At 47.9% G+C, this 15,072-nt stretch overlaps 1 protein-coding gene across 1 annotated transcript; it reads left to right on the forward strand.

Annotated features, from left to right (window-relative positions):
- The first annotated feature begins 1,081 nt into the window (after nt 1–1,081).
- Nucleotides 1,082–6,771, forward strand: LOC143765705 (uncharacterized). Its single transcript, XM_077252645.1, has 9 exons — nt 1,082–2,266; nt 2,357–2,428; nt 3,976–4,062; nt 4,153–4,224; nt 4,974–5,060; nt 5,152–5,223; nt 5,352–5,435; nt 5,522–5,732; nt 5,814–6,771. The coding sequence occupies exons 1-9, from the start codon at nt 1,781–1,783 to the stop codon at nt 5,972–5,974; spliced, it is 1,332 nt and encodes a 443-aa protein (XP_077108760.1). The 5' UTR covers nt 1,082–1,780; the 3' UTR covers nt 5,975–6,771.
- Nucleotides 6,772–15,072: the final 8,301 nt, after the last annotated feature.

A 15,072-nucleotide genomic window follows, 5' to 3' on the forward strand; every position in this document is an offset into this window, starting at 1 on the left:
CAAGAGAGACCCTGCCAGCAAGACAGACCCTGCCAGCAAGACAGACCCTGCTAGCAGCCAGCAAGACCCTGCCAGAGCCTGCGATGTGAGTACTGCCATCCAGCATGAGTTGTGTGTGTGTGTGTGTGTGTGTGTGTGTGCCCACCCTGCATATTTTTATTTTTCAAACTGTGCTGGTATTTTGAATGGCTGTGCTGTGACATGTGTGTGGTGTGTGTATAAATGCCGTGTGATGTGTGCCCTGCATTTTTGTTATTTTTCATACATTAACATACTGTACTGGTATTTAAAATAAAGAGCAGTGTAGCTCCTACTTTCCACCAAAAAAAATAAGAAACATAAAAAAATTGTAATAAAAATTCCACAAAACTGTCCGTAGTATGATTTCAAGATAAATTTAAAACTGGGTCTACATTCAATAAAGGTGTTTGAGGTTCTATATACAAATGAGGAATGCAAACCTTTGGTCTAGAAAATGTTATCTGGTTTTAGAAAATAGTAACTGTAGGGTAACCATAATTATCATTTTTGGGTATTGGTATTTTAACTGTGAATGAGGGAAATTTTTTATAAGGTTGAAACTGTGTCTGGAGGGGGGGGGGGTGGGGTAGGTTTAGCAAAATGCGCATGGCGCATATCAAGTTTGAAGTAGTTTTGGTGTTGCTTTCAAGGAATTTTTTGGGGAAACAGGAGGTGGACGGTTTTGCAGCTTGTGCATCAAGCATATCAAGTTTGAAGGGAACAGTTAACACATTTTTTTTTTTTTTTGTAATAATCTTTTTGTAGGGGAATAAAAATGTATGTTGGCATACCAATACATAATCATTCTAATTAAAACTGTGTTTAAATTGGAAGATTCTTGGGACCAAGCAAGGTAACCAAGAGAAACGCAGCAAGAACCCAAGACAGATGCAGCCAGGCCCCCCAAGTTTTGCAAACAGATGTAAGTATAAAGTCCCGAAAGCTTTATCTATCCTTTTGTTATAGTAGCTTTGAACTCTCTTTATACTTGCAGATTCTTAGGGACCCAAGACAGACGGGACCCAAGACAGACGCAGGCAGGCCCCCCAAGACAGACGCAGCAAGGACCCAAGAGTTTGGAAAACAGATGTAAGTATAAAGTCCCGAAAGCTGTATCTATCCTTTTGTATAGTAGCTTAGAACTCTCTTTATACTTGCAGATTCTTAGGGACCCAAGACAGACGCTGGAAAACAGGACCATAATGTCTTCTTCTGGGAGCCCCACTTCACATCGTCAGCCACCTGAGGTGATTTTTTTTTTCTTCATAAATTTTTTGGGGTACATCTCTGGTAACATATGTTTTTGAACCCTATATGTATTTATTCTGTTTTCACAGGAAGATGAAGCAGAGGGGCTTCCAGAAGGAGACGGGCAGGGTGAAGAAATGAGAGGAGCGGGAGCGCATAGTGTAAGTTTTGCAGAGACAAGAGAAGGGAGGAGGAGGCGGGGGCTTGACTGCTTCTCCTGCGTGTGGTAGCAGCAGCCGCCAGTTGGTGGTAATGCAGAACCACTGCATTCCAGTGCAGCCTGTAGTCAACATGCTGAAGTGGGAAGAACACAGTGCAGCTTGGACAGCTTCTATCAAGACACAGCTGCTGTCAGGCAAGGTGGATGCCGCCTCCAGGCAAGTTGATCTCTCTGCCCCTAGAGCCTCATGGACATTTTTTAATTTCCTGGTGAACCGAGCTGCATTTACTAGCAGAAGCTTTCCCCTCAGGAGTGACTGTTTCCACCCCACACTGCATTTGTAGGGGTGCCATGACAGAAGTAGGAGTTCAGGAGCCAAGCCTGCCCTGCAAAAGTTTGGCAGGTGGGGGATCCCTGCAGGCCAGCCAAGAAGATAGTGGGTGGCAACTCAGAGCAGAGGAGGAGAGAGGGGAGTGCCAGAGAAATCCCTCCACCCTGTCCTGCCCTGTAAAAGAGGACCAAGGCGTCAAGGTGGGCGACTATCCCATGCCCGGGCAGCTGGGCCGTGGCAAATCCCAGCAAGACGAAGAGTGGAAAGAGCTGGGCAAGAAGAGGCATCGAAGGCACCCGTCCAAGAAGAAGAGGAAGTGGAAGCCTTACAATAAGCTGACCTGGGAGGAGAAGAAGCGTCTGGAGGAGCGCGAGTCCCAGAGGGCAGCCAGAAGCTTAGAACTCTCTTTATACTTGCAGATTCTTAGGGACCCAAGACAGATGCTAGAAAACCGGACCATAATGTCTTCTTCTGGGATCCCCCCCTCACATCGTCAGCCACCTGAGGTGATTTTTTTTTTCTTCATAAATTTTTTTGGGTACATCTCTGGTAACATATGTTTTTGAACCCTATATGTATTTATTCTGTTTTCACAGGAAGTTGAAGCAGAGGGGCTTCCAGAAGGAGACGGGCAGGGTGAAGAAATGAGAGGAGCGGGAGCGCATAGTGTAAGTTTTGCAGAGACAAGAGAAGGGAGGAGGAGGCGGGGGCTTGACTGCTTCTCCTGCGTGTGGTAGCAGCAGCCGCCAGTTGGTGGTAATGCAGAACCACTGCATTCTAGTGCAGCCTGTAGTCAACACGCTGAAGTGGGAAGAACACAGTGCAGCTTGGACAGCTTCTATCAAGACACAGCTACTGTCAGGCAAGGTGGATGCCGCCTCCAGGCAAGTTGATCTCTCTGCCCCTAGAGCCTCATGGATACTTTTAAATTTCCTGGTGAACCGAGCTGCATTTACTAGCTGAAGCTTTCCCCTCAGGAGTGACTGTTTCCACCCCACACTGCATTTGTAGGTGTGCCATGGCAGAAGTAGGAGTTCAGGAGCCAAGCCTGCCCTGCAAAATTTGGCAGGTGGGGGATCCCTGCTGGCCAGCCAAGAAGATAGTGGGTAGCAACCCGGAGCAGAGGAGGAGAGAGGGGATTGCCAGAGAAATCCCTCCACCCTGTTGTAATAGAGTGCAGGGTTGCGTATGTCACCACGGAACAGACAGACCAACTGTTGAAGGGGATTTATTAACAGGGGTAAAATTCTCCTCGCATGGAGTAAACGGGGTTAATAGTCAAGTAAAACAGTAAACAGTTAAATGGAATCAAAGGGTTAACGAGTGTTCTTGTAACTTATCAGCCCAGGGAGGTCCTGACTGGAGGGTCCTTTTCCCAATGTGGATACAGTCACCAGCAGGGCTTGGGATCCTGAAGTCTCTTCTGTGTCTCCTGGAAGGTCCGGGGTTAAGTCTCTCTGCAATCTGTTCTTCGCAAAGTGAAAGTGAAACCAGGAAATAGCACAGTCTCGTTGCTTCTGCAAGAGCCTCTATGCACCAGGCTGACAGTCTCCCTGTATTAACGCTGTCACACACACTCTGGGTAGTTACTTATCACACTCAGGGATTCTTTGCTTGTCACTGCGGTCACCAGGGATTCTTTGCTTGTCACTGCGGTCACCAGGGCTGCACAGTCACTGTCTCTGATTCTGGAGGCTTCCAAATCTACACCCTCACATCCAGCCGTCACTCTGGTGGGTATCTCAGCCTCAGTGCCCTCACGGGGAGCACTCTGTCATGGGGAGCGCGGCACTGCAGCCTGCTTTCTCTCTGGCACGCTGTCCCCTCTCTGGCGCGCTCTCTCTCCCGCACTTTTCTGACCACTCCCCTCTCTTTTCCCAGCAGTCAACCTGTCCCCTCTGTCCAGGGCAGAAAGTCTTCCCCCCAACAACCCAGCTGTCTGGCTAAGTGGTTCCAGGCAAGGAGCAGGGAAAGCAACCTCCTTACACTGTCCTGCCCTGTAAAAGAGGACCAAGGCGTCAAGGTGGGCGACTATCCCAAGCCCGGGCAGCTGGGCCGTGGCAAATCCCAGCAAGACAAAGAGTGGAAAGAGCTGGGCAAGAAGAAGAGGAGGTGGAAGCCTTACAATAAGCTGACCTGGGAGGAGAAGAAGCGTCTGGAGGAGCGCGAGTCCCAGAGGGCAGCCAGAAGCTTATAACTCTCTTTATACTTGCAGATTCTTAGGGACCCAAGACAGACGCTGGAAAACAGGACCATAATGTCTTCTTCTGGGAGCCCCCCCTCACATCGTCAGCCACCTGAGGTGATTTTTTTTTTCTTCATAAATTTTTTGGGGTACATCTCTGGTAACATATGTTTTTGAACCCTATATGTATTTATTCTGTTTTCACAGGAAGTTGAAGCAGAGGGGCTTCCAGAAGGAGACGGGCAGGGTGAAGAAATGAGAGGAGCGGGAGCGCATAGTGTAAGTTTTGCAGAGACAAGAGAAGGGAGGAGGAGGCGGGGGCTTGACTGCTTCTCCTGCGTGTGGTAGCAGCAGCCGCCAGTTGGTGGCAGTGCAGAACAACTGCATTCCAGTGCAGCCTGTAGTCAACATGCTGAAGTGGGAAGAACACAGTGCAGCTTGGACAGCTTCTATCAAGACACAGCTGCTGTCAGGCAAGGTGGATGCCGCCTCCAGGCAAGTTGATCTCTCTGCCCCTAGAGCCTCATGGACATTTTTTAATTTCCTGGTGAACCGAGCTGCATTTACTAGCAGAAGCTTTCCCCTCAGGAGTGACTGTTTCCACCCCACACTGCATTTGCAGGGGTGCCATGACAGAAGTAGGAGTTCAGGAGCCAAGCCTGCCCTGCAAAAGTTTGGCAGGTGGGGGATCCCTGCAGGCCAGCCAAGAAGATAGTGGGTGGCAACCCAGAGCAGAGGAGGAGAGAGGGGAGTGCCAGAGAAATCCCTCCACCCTGTCCTGCCCTGTAAAAGAGGACCAAGGCGTCAAGGTGGGCGACTATCCCAAGCCCGGGCAGCTGGGCCGTGGCAAATCCCAGCAAGACGAAGAGTGGAAAGAGCTGGGCAAGAAGAGGCATCGAAGGCACCCGTCCAAGAAGAAGAGGAAGTGGAAGCCTTACAATAAGCTGACCTGGGAGGAGAAGAAGCGTCTGGAGGAGCGCGAGTCCCAGAGGGCAGCCAGAAGCTTAGAACTCTCTTTATACTTGCAGATTCTTAGGGACCCAAGACAGACGCTAGAAAACCGGACCATAATGTCTTCTTCTGGGATCCCCCCCTCACATCGTCAGCCACCTGAGGTGATTTTTTTTTTTCTTCATAAATTTTTTTGGGTACATCTCTGGTAACATATGTTTTTGAACCCTATATGTATTTATTCTGTTTTCACAGGAAGATGAAGCAGAGGGGCTTCCAGAAGGAGACGGGCAGGGTGGAGAAATGAGAGGAGCGGGAGCACATAATGTAAGTTTTGCAGAGACAGATCCTCACATAAAACACACTACACCCCACACAAACATTCAGCACAGCACACACACAGTACATATGCCTCCATCCAAGCACATAATTTATTTATTTATTTTTTTTATTAGTCTTCACAATTCGGGGCTCGACGTAGAGTTCCTCAAAGCACCTCCCATTGTCGTCGGAATGCTATTCACGGCGGTCACCGAAGAGTAAGTTCCTTTTTGGTTTGGTGTTTAGTAAACTGTAAAATTCATGTGGTATAATCTTTCCCTTTTTATTTTTTCTTTTGTTAAAGGCTTCACAGCGTGCTCCCGAACAGGCTGAGGAAGAGGAGGGGATAGATGTAGACACCCTCATCCAAGCGGTCCAAAGTCGGGAGCCGCTGTGGAACATGTCGGACCGCCGCCATGATGACCAGTTCGTCACCCGACGGCTATGGGAGGAAGTGTGCAGTGCTGTTCTGGATAACTGGGAGGAACTTGACGCTGGGGCTCAGGATCTAGCGCGTAAGTGTTCACACTTCATTACCTTATGTTAGCATGATTTAATGTGTTGTATAGTAACCAATTTTTGCTTTATCTTTCCAGGTAACAGGGTTATCGTGCGGTGGCGGTCACTCAGGGATTGCTTCAAGAGGGAGTTTAACAAGGAGATGCAGGCCCCGAGTGGATCTAGAGGACGCAGGAGCAGGTATAAATATGCCAGAGCCCTGTCGTTCCTCCGGTCGATGCTGCTGAGCAGGAGGTAAATATTCAACACCACATGTTTTGAGTCAAACAGTTAAATTGTGTAACCTTCATATTTTTTTGGCAGCAAGGGCAATTGTAATATCAAGATACTAATTTTTTTTTTTTCTTCTTCTTTAACAGCACTGTCTGCAGCACTCGGGGGCCTGCATCAGAGTTACACCCCTCTGAAGCGATCTCTCAGGAGTCCGCCACCGGGGACCACGTCGACCCCTCTGTATCTGTACCTTCCCTTTTGTTTGATCCCTCGGCCCCATCCACCAGCGCTGGAGCAGCAGGGCGGACTTCGTCACTTGAAGCTGCAGGTGATGAGTTAGAGTTCCCTTTACCCCACCCCTCTGACACTGCCGCAACATCTAGACCACCTTTGGGGTCAGGACGGCAGCGCCAGAGGGGTCAGGAAAGAAGCTATGCGCCTGAGTTTTTGCATCTGAATGCAGCCTTCCAGAATGCCATCAAGCTTTTGGGTGAGCAAACATCTGCTGGGTACAATATGGTTAAAGGTACCATCACACTCAGCGACGCTGCGGCAATATAGACAACGAGCCGACCTAAACTAGATCGCTGGAGCGTCGCTGTTTAGGTCGCTGTAGAGACGTCAAACACAGCAACTCCAGAACGATGCAGGAGCGATCCAGTGATGTAACGGCGACTCACTTCTCGTTCTCGCTGGTTGATAGCTCCATGTCAAACAGCCGGAGTGTACCGACTCGACACACATCTAGGGGCGTTGCAGCGTAGCCAGATAGGCGTGTTTCTCCACAGGGAGACACCCAGGATGTGACGTCCCGGAATATAAACAGCGACTCTACAGAGATTCAGTCTTTCCATATTTTTTGCGAGCTGCGTCTACACGTTCTGCCTTTCCAGCGTCCTGTCCGGAACGACCCTCCACCAGCTACGATCCTCTTCTCCCGGGAGCGTCCTGTCCGGAAACGCCATACTCAGTATACTGCAGTCGTCTTCATCGGATCTTTTCTTGCTCATCAACGGTATGAAATATCTTTGAGTTGTTGTTTGTTTCTTCTGTGTATAGTTATGGCTATGCAGCAACACTTATCTATGTACTTGGTAAAATGATGTATAAAACATCTCTGGCAGCCATCTTGTGCATCAGGCAAGCGAACGCACAAGATGGAGGCACTTTAGAAGGCGGTTAGCAAACATTCTGTGGATAGAAGAGGTAGCAGTAAGGGTATGTAGACACATGGCGTATTTGCAGCGTTTTCTACGCTCCGTGTAGCATCCGCAACTGCTGTACCTCATTTCTATGCGTTTTTGGCCGGGCCATAGGACTCCATGTTATAGAATCAGTTGCGTATACGGTGCTAAAATTGACATGCTGCGTATGCAAAATATGCACTTGCGTTCAAATACACAGGGTATTTTCGTACGCAGTGTATGAACTATATTTTTGTCCTGCGTACAGAACGGATGGAGATTACGCTGCCAATACGGCATGTGTGAACATACCCTGAGATTTACTACACACTCAATTTGGTCCTGTCATAGACAACAAAAGTACAGGAATACAGACTAAAAAAAAATACCTAGGCGCCATTGGTGGCAAAAGTTAGGAGCCAAATGAAATTTTTAGTCACCAAATGTACGTACATATATTGCAAATAGAGATCACTCTTCCCAGTGATGCTATACTCTGCATTGTCTGGGGGCTCTGGTGTTCAATGCTATGCGTGGCCTGGGACTCGTAGTATTGCATCACTAGGAAGCGCCTCCCGGCAGCGCGCGTCTCCTGATTCCCCCCTCCTGGCAGCGCGCGCAGGGTTGCCAACCTCCTCCTAAATGATTTCTGGACAATCTAGCTAAAAATTGCTGACATCCCAAAATTTTAAATGTTAGTGGAGATTCTGGAACCCCTGACCTGACCATTTATCACGGATACCGCATTTTCCTCTCGGACAATACGGACATGAGGAAAAAGTGGCATGTTTTTACGGGATGTCCAGGAATTCCAGGACAAGTTGGCAACCACGAGCGCGAGTCTCCCGATTCCCCCCTCCCGGCAGCGTGCGTCTCCCGATTCCCCCATACTGGTACTTGCCACACCTTATCTCCGCCCGCAACTCGGCCAGATGCTGTGGGGTCTTGTACCGCAAGTCAGCCCACTTTTTGCGCAGCTGCAGCGCACTGCGGCGGATGCCAAACCGCCTCTCCATGATGCGCCCAATGCGGCGCAGCACCTCCTGCTTGTGGAGGTTCCTGTGGGCTGGTGCAGTCTCCAGGCCCTCGTAATCCCACGCATACATTTTTTTAATAAAAAATCGAAGCTCTGTCTGCCCCAGAGGAGCAGAACGCTGTCTCGCTGCCATTTTTCATGGAAAGACGCTGAACGGCACGGCTGTTGTGAATTCTGTTCTTGGGCTCCCTCCGGTGGTTATAAGTGGTAGCGCTGCTGTCTGTCTGTCCTTCACAGCAGTTATCAGGTGTGTCCACTCTGGACTGGGCTATTTAGTCTGGCCTCACCCTTTAGTCAGTGCCAGTTGTCCATTGTATTCTGGAGGATTCACATCCCTTCATGGTTTCTCCTGCTTCCTGGTCTTTTCACCAAGATAAGTTCTGCTTGTTTTGCAGCCCACATTTTGTGGGCCTCATTGTTCAGTGCATTTCATGTTTTTTCTTGTCCAGCTTAATCTGTGTAAGGATTTATGCAGTCAAGCTGGAATCTCTGGAGAGGCAGATATACCCTCCATATCTTTAGTTAGATGTGGAGTTTTTTGTATTTTCTGTGGTGGATATTTCCTAGTATTTCAATACTGACCGCATAGTTCTCTGTCCTATCTTTCCTATTTAGCTAGATTGGCCTCCTTTGCTAAATCCTGTTTTCAGCCTGTGTATGTTTTTTCCTCTCCTCTCACAGTCAATATTTGTGGGGGGCTGCCTATCCTAAGGGAATTTTCTCTGAGGCGAGATAGTTTTCCCTTTTCTATCTATAGGGTTAATTAGTCCTCCGGCTGTGTCGAGGTGTCTAGGATCAGTAGGTACATCCCACGGCTACTTCTAGTTGCGGTGTTAAGTTCAGGGTCCGCGGTCAGTACAGATACCACCTTCTCCAGAGTACGTCCAATGTTACTCCTGGGCCACCAGATCTTAACAGTACAACTGGCCAACAATGAGTTAACCGCATCTCAGAAGAAGGGAAAGAAAGTGCTGAGCCATTTTTTTTTTTCTGTACTCTGTTGTGTTTTTTTGTTCCCTCTTTACCTCTGGGTGGTTCAGGAGTTTGGCACTGACATGGATGTTCAGGGACTTGCTTCTCGTGTGGATCAACTTGCTGCTAGAGTACAGGGTATTTCTGATTATATCAATCAGACTCCAGCTTTAGAGCCTAGAATTCCAACTCCTGATCTGTTTTTTGGGGACAGGTCTAATTTTCTGAGCTTTAAAAATAACTGTAAACTGTTTTTTGCTCTGAAGCCCCGTTCCTCTGGTGATCCCATCCAGCAGGTTAAAATTGTCATATCTCTGTTGCGTGGCGACCCCCAGGATTGGGCATTTGCCCTGGAACCTGGGAATCCGGCGTTGCTTAATGTAGACACCTTTTTTCAGGCGCTTGGGTTATTGTATGATGAACCTAACTCTGTAGAGCATGCTGAGAAAACCTTGTTGGCCCTGTGTCAGGGTCAAGAAGCGGCAGAATCATATTGCCAGAAATTTAGAAAATGGTCTGTGTTGACTAAATGGAATGAGGATGCTTTGGTGGCAATTTTCAGAAAGGGTCTTTCTGAATCCGTTAAAGATGTTTTGGTGGGGTTCCCCACGCCTGCTGGTTTGAGTGATTCTATGTCTCTGGCCATTCAAATTGATCGGCGCTTGCGTGAGCGCAGAGTTGTGCACACTATGGCGTTGTCTTCCGAGTGGAGTCCTGAGCCTATGCAATGTGATAGGATTGTGTCTAGAGCTGAACGACAAGGATTCAGACGTCAGAATGGGTTGTGTTTTTACTGCGGCGATTCTGCTCATTTTATTTCAGATTGCCCTCAGCGTGTCAAGAGAATCGCTAGTTCTGTTACCATCAGTACTGTACAACCTAAATTTCTGTTATCTGTGACCCTGATCTACTCATTATCATCATTTTCTGTCATGGCATTTGTGGATTCAGGTGCCGCTTTAAATTTAATGGACTTAGAATTTGCCAGACATTGTGGGTTTCCCTTACAGCCTTTGCAGAGTCCTATCCCTTTGAGGGGCATTGATGCTACACCATTGGCTAAAAATAAACCTCAGTTTTGGACACAGTTAACCATGTGCATGGTGCCAGCCCATCAGGAAGATTGTCGTTTTCTGGTGTTGCATAATCTGCATGATGCTATTGTGCTGGGGTTTCCATGGTTACGGGTGCATAATCCGGTGTTGGATTGGAAATCTATGTCTGTGACTAGTTGGGGTTGTCAGGGGGTTCATGATGACGTTTCTTTGATGTCAATTTCCTCCTCCCCCTCTTCTGAAGTTCCAGAGTTTTTGTCAGATTTCCAGGATGTTTTTGATGAGCCCAAGTCCAGTTCCCTTCCACCGCATAGGGACTGTGATTGTGCTATTGACTTGATTCCAGGCTGTAAGTTCCCTAAGGGCCGACTTTTCAACCTGTCTGTGCCAGAACATGCCGCCATGCGGAGTTTTGTTAAGGAGTCTTTGGAGAAGGGGCATATTCGGCCATCTTCTTCTCCATTGGGAGCAGGTTTCTTTTTTGTTGCCAAGAAGGATGGCTCCTTGAGACCCTGTATTGATTATCGCCTCTTGAATAAGATCACAGTCAAATTCCAATACCCTTTGCCTTTGCTCTCTGATTTGTTTGCCACGATTAAGGGTGCTAGTTGGTTTACTAAGATTGACCTTCGAGGGGCATATAATCTTGTTCGTATTAAGCAGGGCGACGAATAGAAAACTGCGTTCAATACGCCCGAGGGCCATTTTGAATATCTTGTGATGCCATTCGGACTCTCTAATGCTCCATCTGTGTTTCAGTCCTTCATGCATGATATATTTCGGAATTATCTTGATAAATTCATGATTGTATATTTGGATGATATTTTGATTTTTTCGGATGATTGGGAGTCTCATGTGAAACAAGTCAGGATGGTATTTCAGATCCTTTGTGATAATGCCTTGTTTGTGAAGGGGTCTAAGTGCCTCTTTGGAGTACAGAAGGTTTCTTTTTTGGGCTTCATTTTTTCTCCCTCATCTATAGAAATGGATCCGGTTAAGGTTCAGGCCATTCATGATTGGATCCAGCCAACATCCGTGAAGAGCCTTCAGAAATTTTTGGGCTTTGCTAATTTTTATCGCCGTTTCATTGCCAACTTCTCCAGTGTGGTTAAACCCCTGACCGATTTGACGAAGAAAGGCGCTGATGTGACGAATTGGTCCTCTGCGGCCGTTTCTGCCTTTCAGGAGCTTAAACGCCGATTTACTTCTGCCCCTGTGTTGCGTCAGCCAGATGTTTCTCTTCCTTTTCAGGTTGAGGTTGACGCTTCTGAGATTGGGGCAGGGGCCGTTTTGTCTCAGAGGAATTCTGATGGTTCCTTGATGAAACCGTGTGCCTTCTTCTCTCGAAAATTTTCGCCTGCGGAACGCAATTATGATGTCGTAATCGCGAGTTGTTGGCTATGAAGTGGGCATTTGAGGAGTGGCGACATTGGCTTGAGGGGGCTAAACACCGTATTGTGGTCTTGACCGATCATAAGAATCTGATTTACCTCGAGTCTGCCAAACGGCTGAATCCTAGACAGGCCCGATGGTCCCTGTTTTTCTCCCGTTTTGATTTTGTTGTCTCGTATCTTCCGGGTTCTAAGAATGTTAAGGCTGATGCCCTCTCTAGGAGTTTTTTGCCTGATTCCCCTGGGGTCCGTGAGCCGGTCGGCATTCTGAAGGAGGGGGTGATTCTTTCTGCCATCTCCCCTGATTTACGACGGGTTCTTCAGGAATTTCAGGCTGATAAACCTGACCGCTGTCCAGTGGGGAAACTGTTTGTTCCTGATAGATGGACTAGCAAAGTGATTTCTGAGGTTCACTGTTCTGTGTTGGCTGGCCATCCTGGGATTTTTGGTACCAGAGATTTGGTTAGTAGGTCATTTTGGTGGCCTTCTTTGTCACGGGATGTGCGCTCCTTTGTGCAGTCCTGTGGGACTTGTGCGCGGGCCAAACCTTGCTGCTCACGCGCCAGTGGGTTGCTTTTGCCTTTGCCGGTCCCTGAGAGGCCTTAGACGCATATTTCTATGGATTTTATTTCAGATCTTCCGGTTTCCCAGAGGATGTCAGTTATCTGGGTGGTTTGTGACCGGTTTTCTAAGATGGTTCATTTGGTGCCTTTGCCTAAATTGCCTTCCTCTTCTGAGTTGGTTCCGTTGTTTTTTCAGCATGTGGTTCGTTTGCATGGCTGTTATGACCTGGTGGTTAAGAGGCCGCACTGATATGACCTGGTGGCTAAAACGCAACATGGGATGAGCTCTGAGAAGGTGGTATCTCTACTGACCGCAGTCCCTAATCCTAACAACAACACTAGTAATAGCCGTGGGATGTTCCTGACTCTCCCTAGACACCTCTTCACAGCCTAAGAACTAACTACCCCTAAAGAAGTAAATAGAAAGCTATCTTGCCTCAGAGAAAACCCCAAAAGGAAAGATAGCCCCCCACAAATATTGACTGTGAGTGGAGAGGGAAATGACGTACACAGAAATGAAATCAGGTTTCAGCAAAGGAGGCCAATACTAAACTTGATAGACAGAGAGAAAAGGATACTGTGCGGTCAGTATTAAAAACTACAAAATCCACGCAGAGTTTACAAAAATGAACTCCACACCGACTCACAGTGTGGAGGGGCAAATCTGCTTTCCCAGAGCTTCCAGCTAGCCTGAATATGACATAGTGACAAGCTGGACAAAAAGAGACATATTTGCAGAGCAATAAAGTCCAAAACAAATGGACAAACAAGGACTAGCAAAAACTTATCTTTTGCTGACAAGGACAGGCCATATGAGAAATCCAAGGAGAGAACCAAATCCAACCAAGAACATTGACAGCTGGCATGAACTGAAGCCCAGAGCAGGTTTAAATAACAAACCCAGGCAAGGCGATTAGTGAAGGCAGCTGCTACAGCCACCTAAAGGAGCAGCAGTTCCACTCGAAACCACCAGAGGGAGCCCAAGGGCAGAACTCACAAAAATACCATTAGCAACCACAGGAGGGAGCTCCAGAACGGAATTCACAACAGTACCCCCCCCCCTTGAGGAGGGGTCACCGAACCCTCACCAGAGCTCCCAGGCCGATCAGGACGAGCCAAATGGAAAGCACGAACCAAATCGGCAGCATGAACATCGGAGGCAACAACCCAAGAATTATCCTCCTGGCCATAACCCTTCCACTTGACCAGATACTGAAGCTTCCGCCTCCAAAAACGACAATCCAATATCTTCTCCACCACATATTCCAATTCCCCCTCAACCAGCACCGGAGCAGGAGGATCAACGGAGGGAACCATAGGTACCACATATCTCTGCAACAAGGATCTATGGAACACATTATGAATGGAAAAAGAAGGTGGAAGGGCCAAACGAAAAGACACCGGATTGATAATTTCAGAAATCTTATAAGGCCCAATAAAGCGAGGCTTGAACTTAGGGGAAGAAACCTTCATAGGAACATGACGAGAGGACAACCAGACCAAATCCCCAACACGAAGCCGGGGACCAACACACCGACGACGGTTAGCAAAACGTTGAGCCTTTTCCTGAGACAACGTCAAGTTGTCCACCACATGAGTCCAAATTTGCTGCAACCTGTCCACCACAGAATCCACACCAGGACAGTCAGAAGGCTCAAGCTGCCCCGAAGAAAAACGAGGATGAAAACCAAAGTTACAAAAGAAAGGCGAAACCAAGGTAGCCGAACTAGCCCGATTATTCAGGGCAAACTCGGCCAACGGCAAAAAGGTCACCCAATCATCCTGATCAGCAGACACGAAGCATCTCAAATAGGTTTCCAAGGTCTGATTGGTTCGCTCCGTTTGGCCATTTGTCTGAGGATGGAATGCCGAAGAAAAAGACAAATCAATGCCCATTCTAGCACAAAAGGACCGCCAAAACCTAGAAACGAACTGGGAACCTCTATCAGACACAATATTCTCCGGAATACCATGCAAACGAACCACATGCTGAAAAAATAATGGAACCAAATCAGAGGAGGAAGGCAACTTAGGCAACGGTACCAAATGGACCATCTTAGAAAAGCGGTCACAAACCACCCAGATGACAGACATCTTCTGAGAAACAGGAAGATCAGAAATAAAATCCATGGAAATATGCATCCAGGGCCTCTCAGGAATAGGCAAAGGCAAAAGCAACCCACTGGCACGGGAACAGCAAGGCTTAGCCCGAGCACAGGTCCCACAGGACTGCACAAACGAACGCACATCCCGTGACAAGGAAGGCCACCAAAAGGACCTAGCCACCAAATCTCTGGTACCGAAAATCCCAGGGTGACCAGCCAACACCGAACAATGAACCTCAGAAATTAACCTGCTAGTCCATCTATCAGGAACAAACAGTTTCCCCACTGGACAGCGGTCAGGTTTATCAGCCTGAAACTCCTGAAGTACCCGCCGCAAATCAGGAGAGATGGCAGAAAGAATCACCCCCTCCTTGAGAATCCCAGCGGGCTCAAGAACTCCCGGAGAATCAGGCAAAAAACTCCTAGAAAGGGCATCAGCCTTTACATTCTTAGATCCCGGAATATACGAGACCACAATATCAAAACGGGAGAAAAACAGAGACCACCGAGCTTGTCTAGGATTCAACCGCTTAGCAGACTCGAGGTAAATCAGATTCTTATGATCAGTCAAGACCACCACGCGATGCTTGGCTCCCTCAAGCCAATGTCGCCACTCCTCAAATGCCCACTTCATAGCCAACAACTCCCGATTGCCGACATCATAATTACGCTCAGCAGGCGAAAACTTTCTGGAGAAGAAAGCACATGGTTTCATCAAAGAGCCATCAGAATTTCTCTGAGACAAAACGGCCCCTGCCCCAATCTCAGAAGCATCAACCTCAACCTGAAAAGGGAGAGAAACATCTGGCTGACGCAA

The sequence above is a fragment of the Ranitomeya variabilis genome, chromosome 4 (assembly GCF_051348905.1).
Source record: "Ranitomeya variabilis isolate aRanVar5 chromosome 4, aRanVar5.hap1, whole genome shotgun sequence".
Classification (NCBI taxonomy): Eukaryota; Metazoa; Chordata; class Amphibia; order Anura; family Dendrobatidae; genus Ranitomeya; species Ranitomeya variabilis.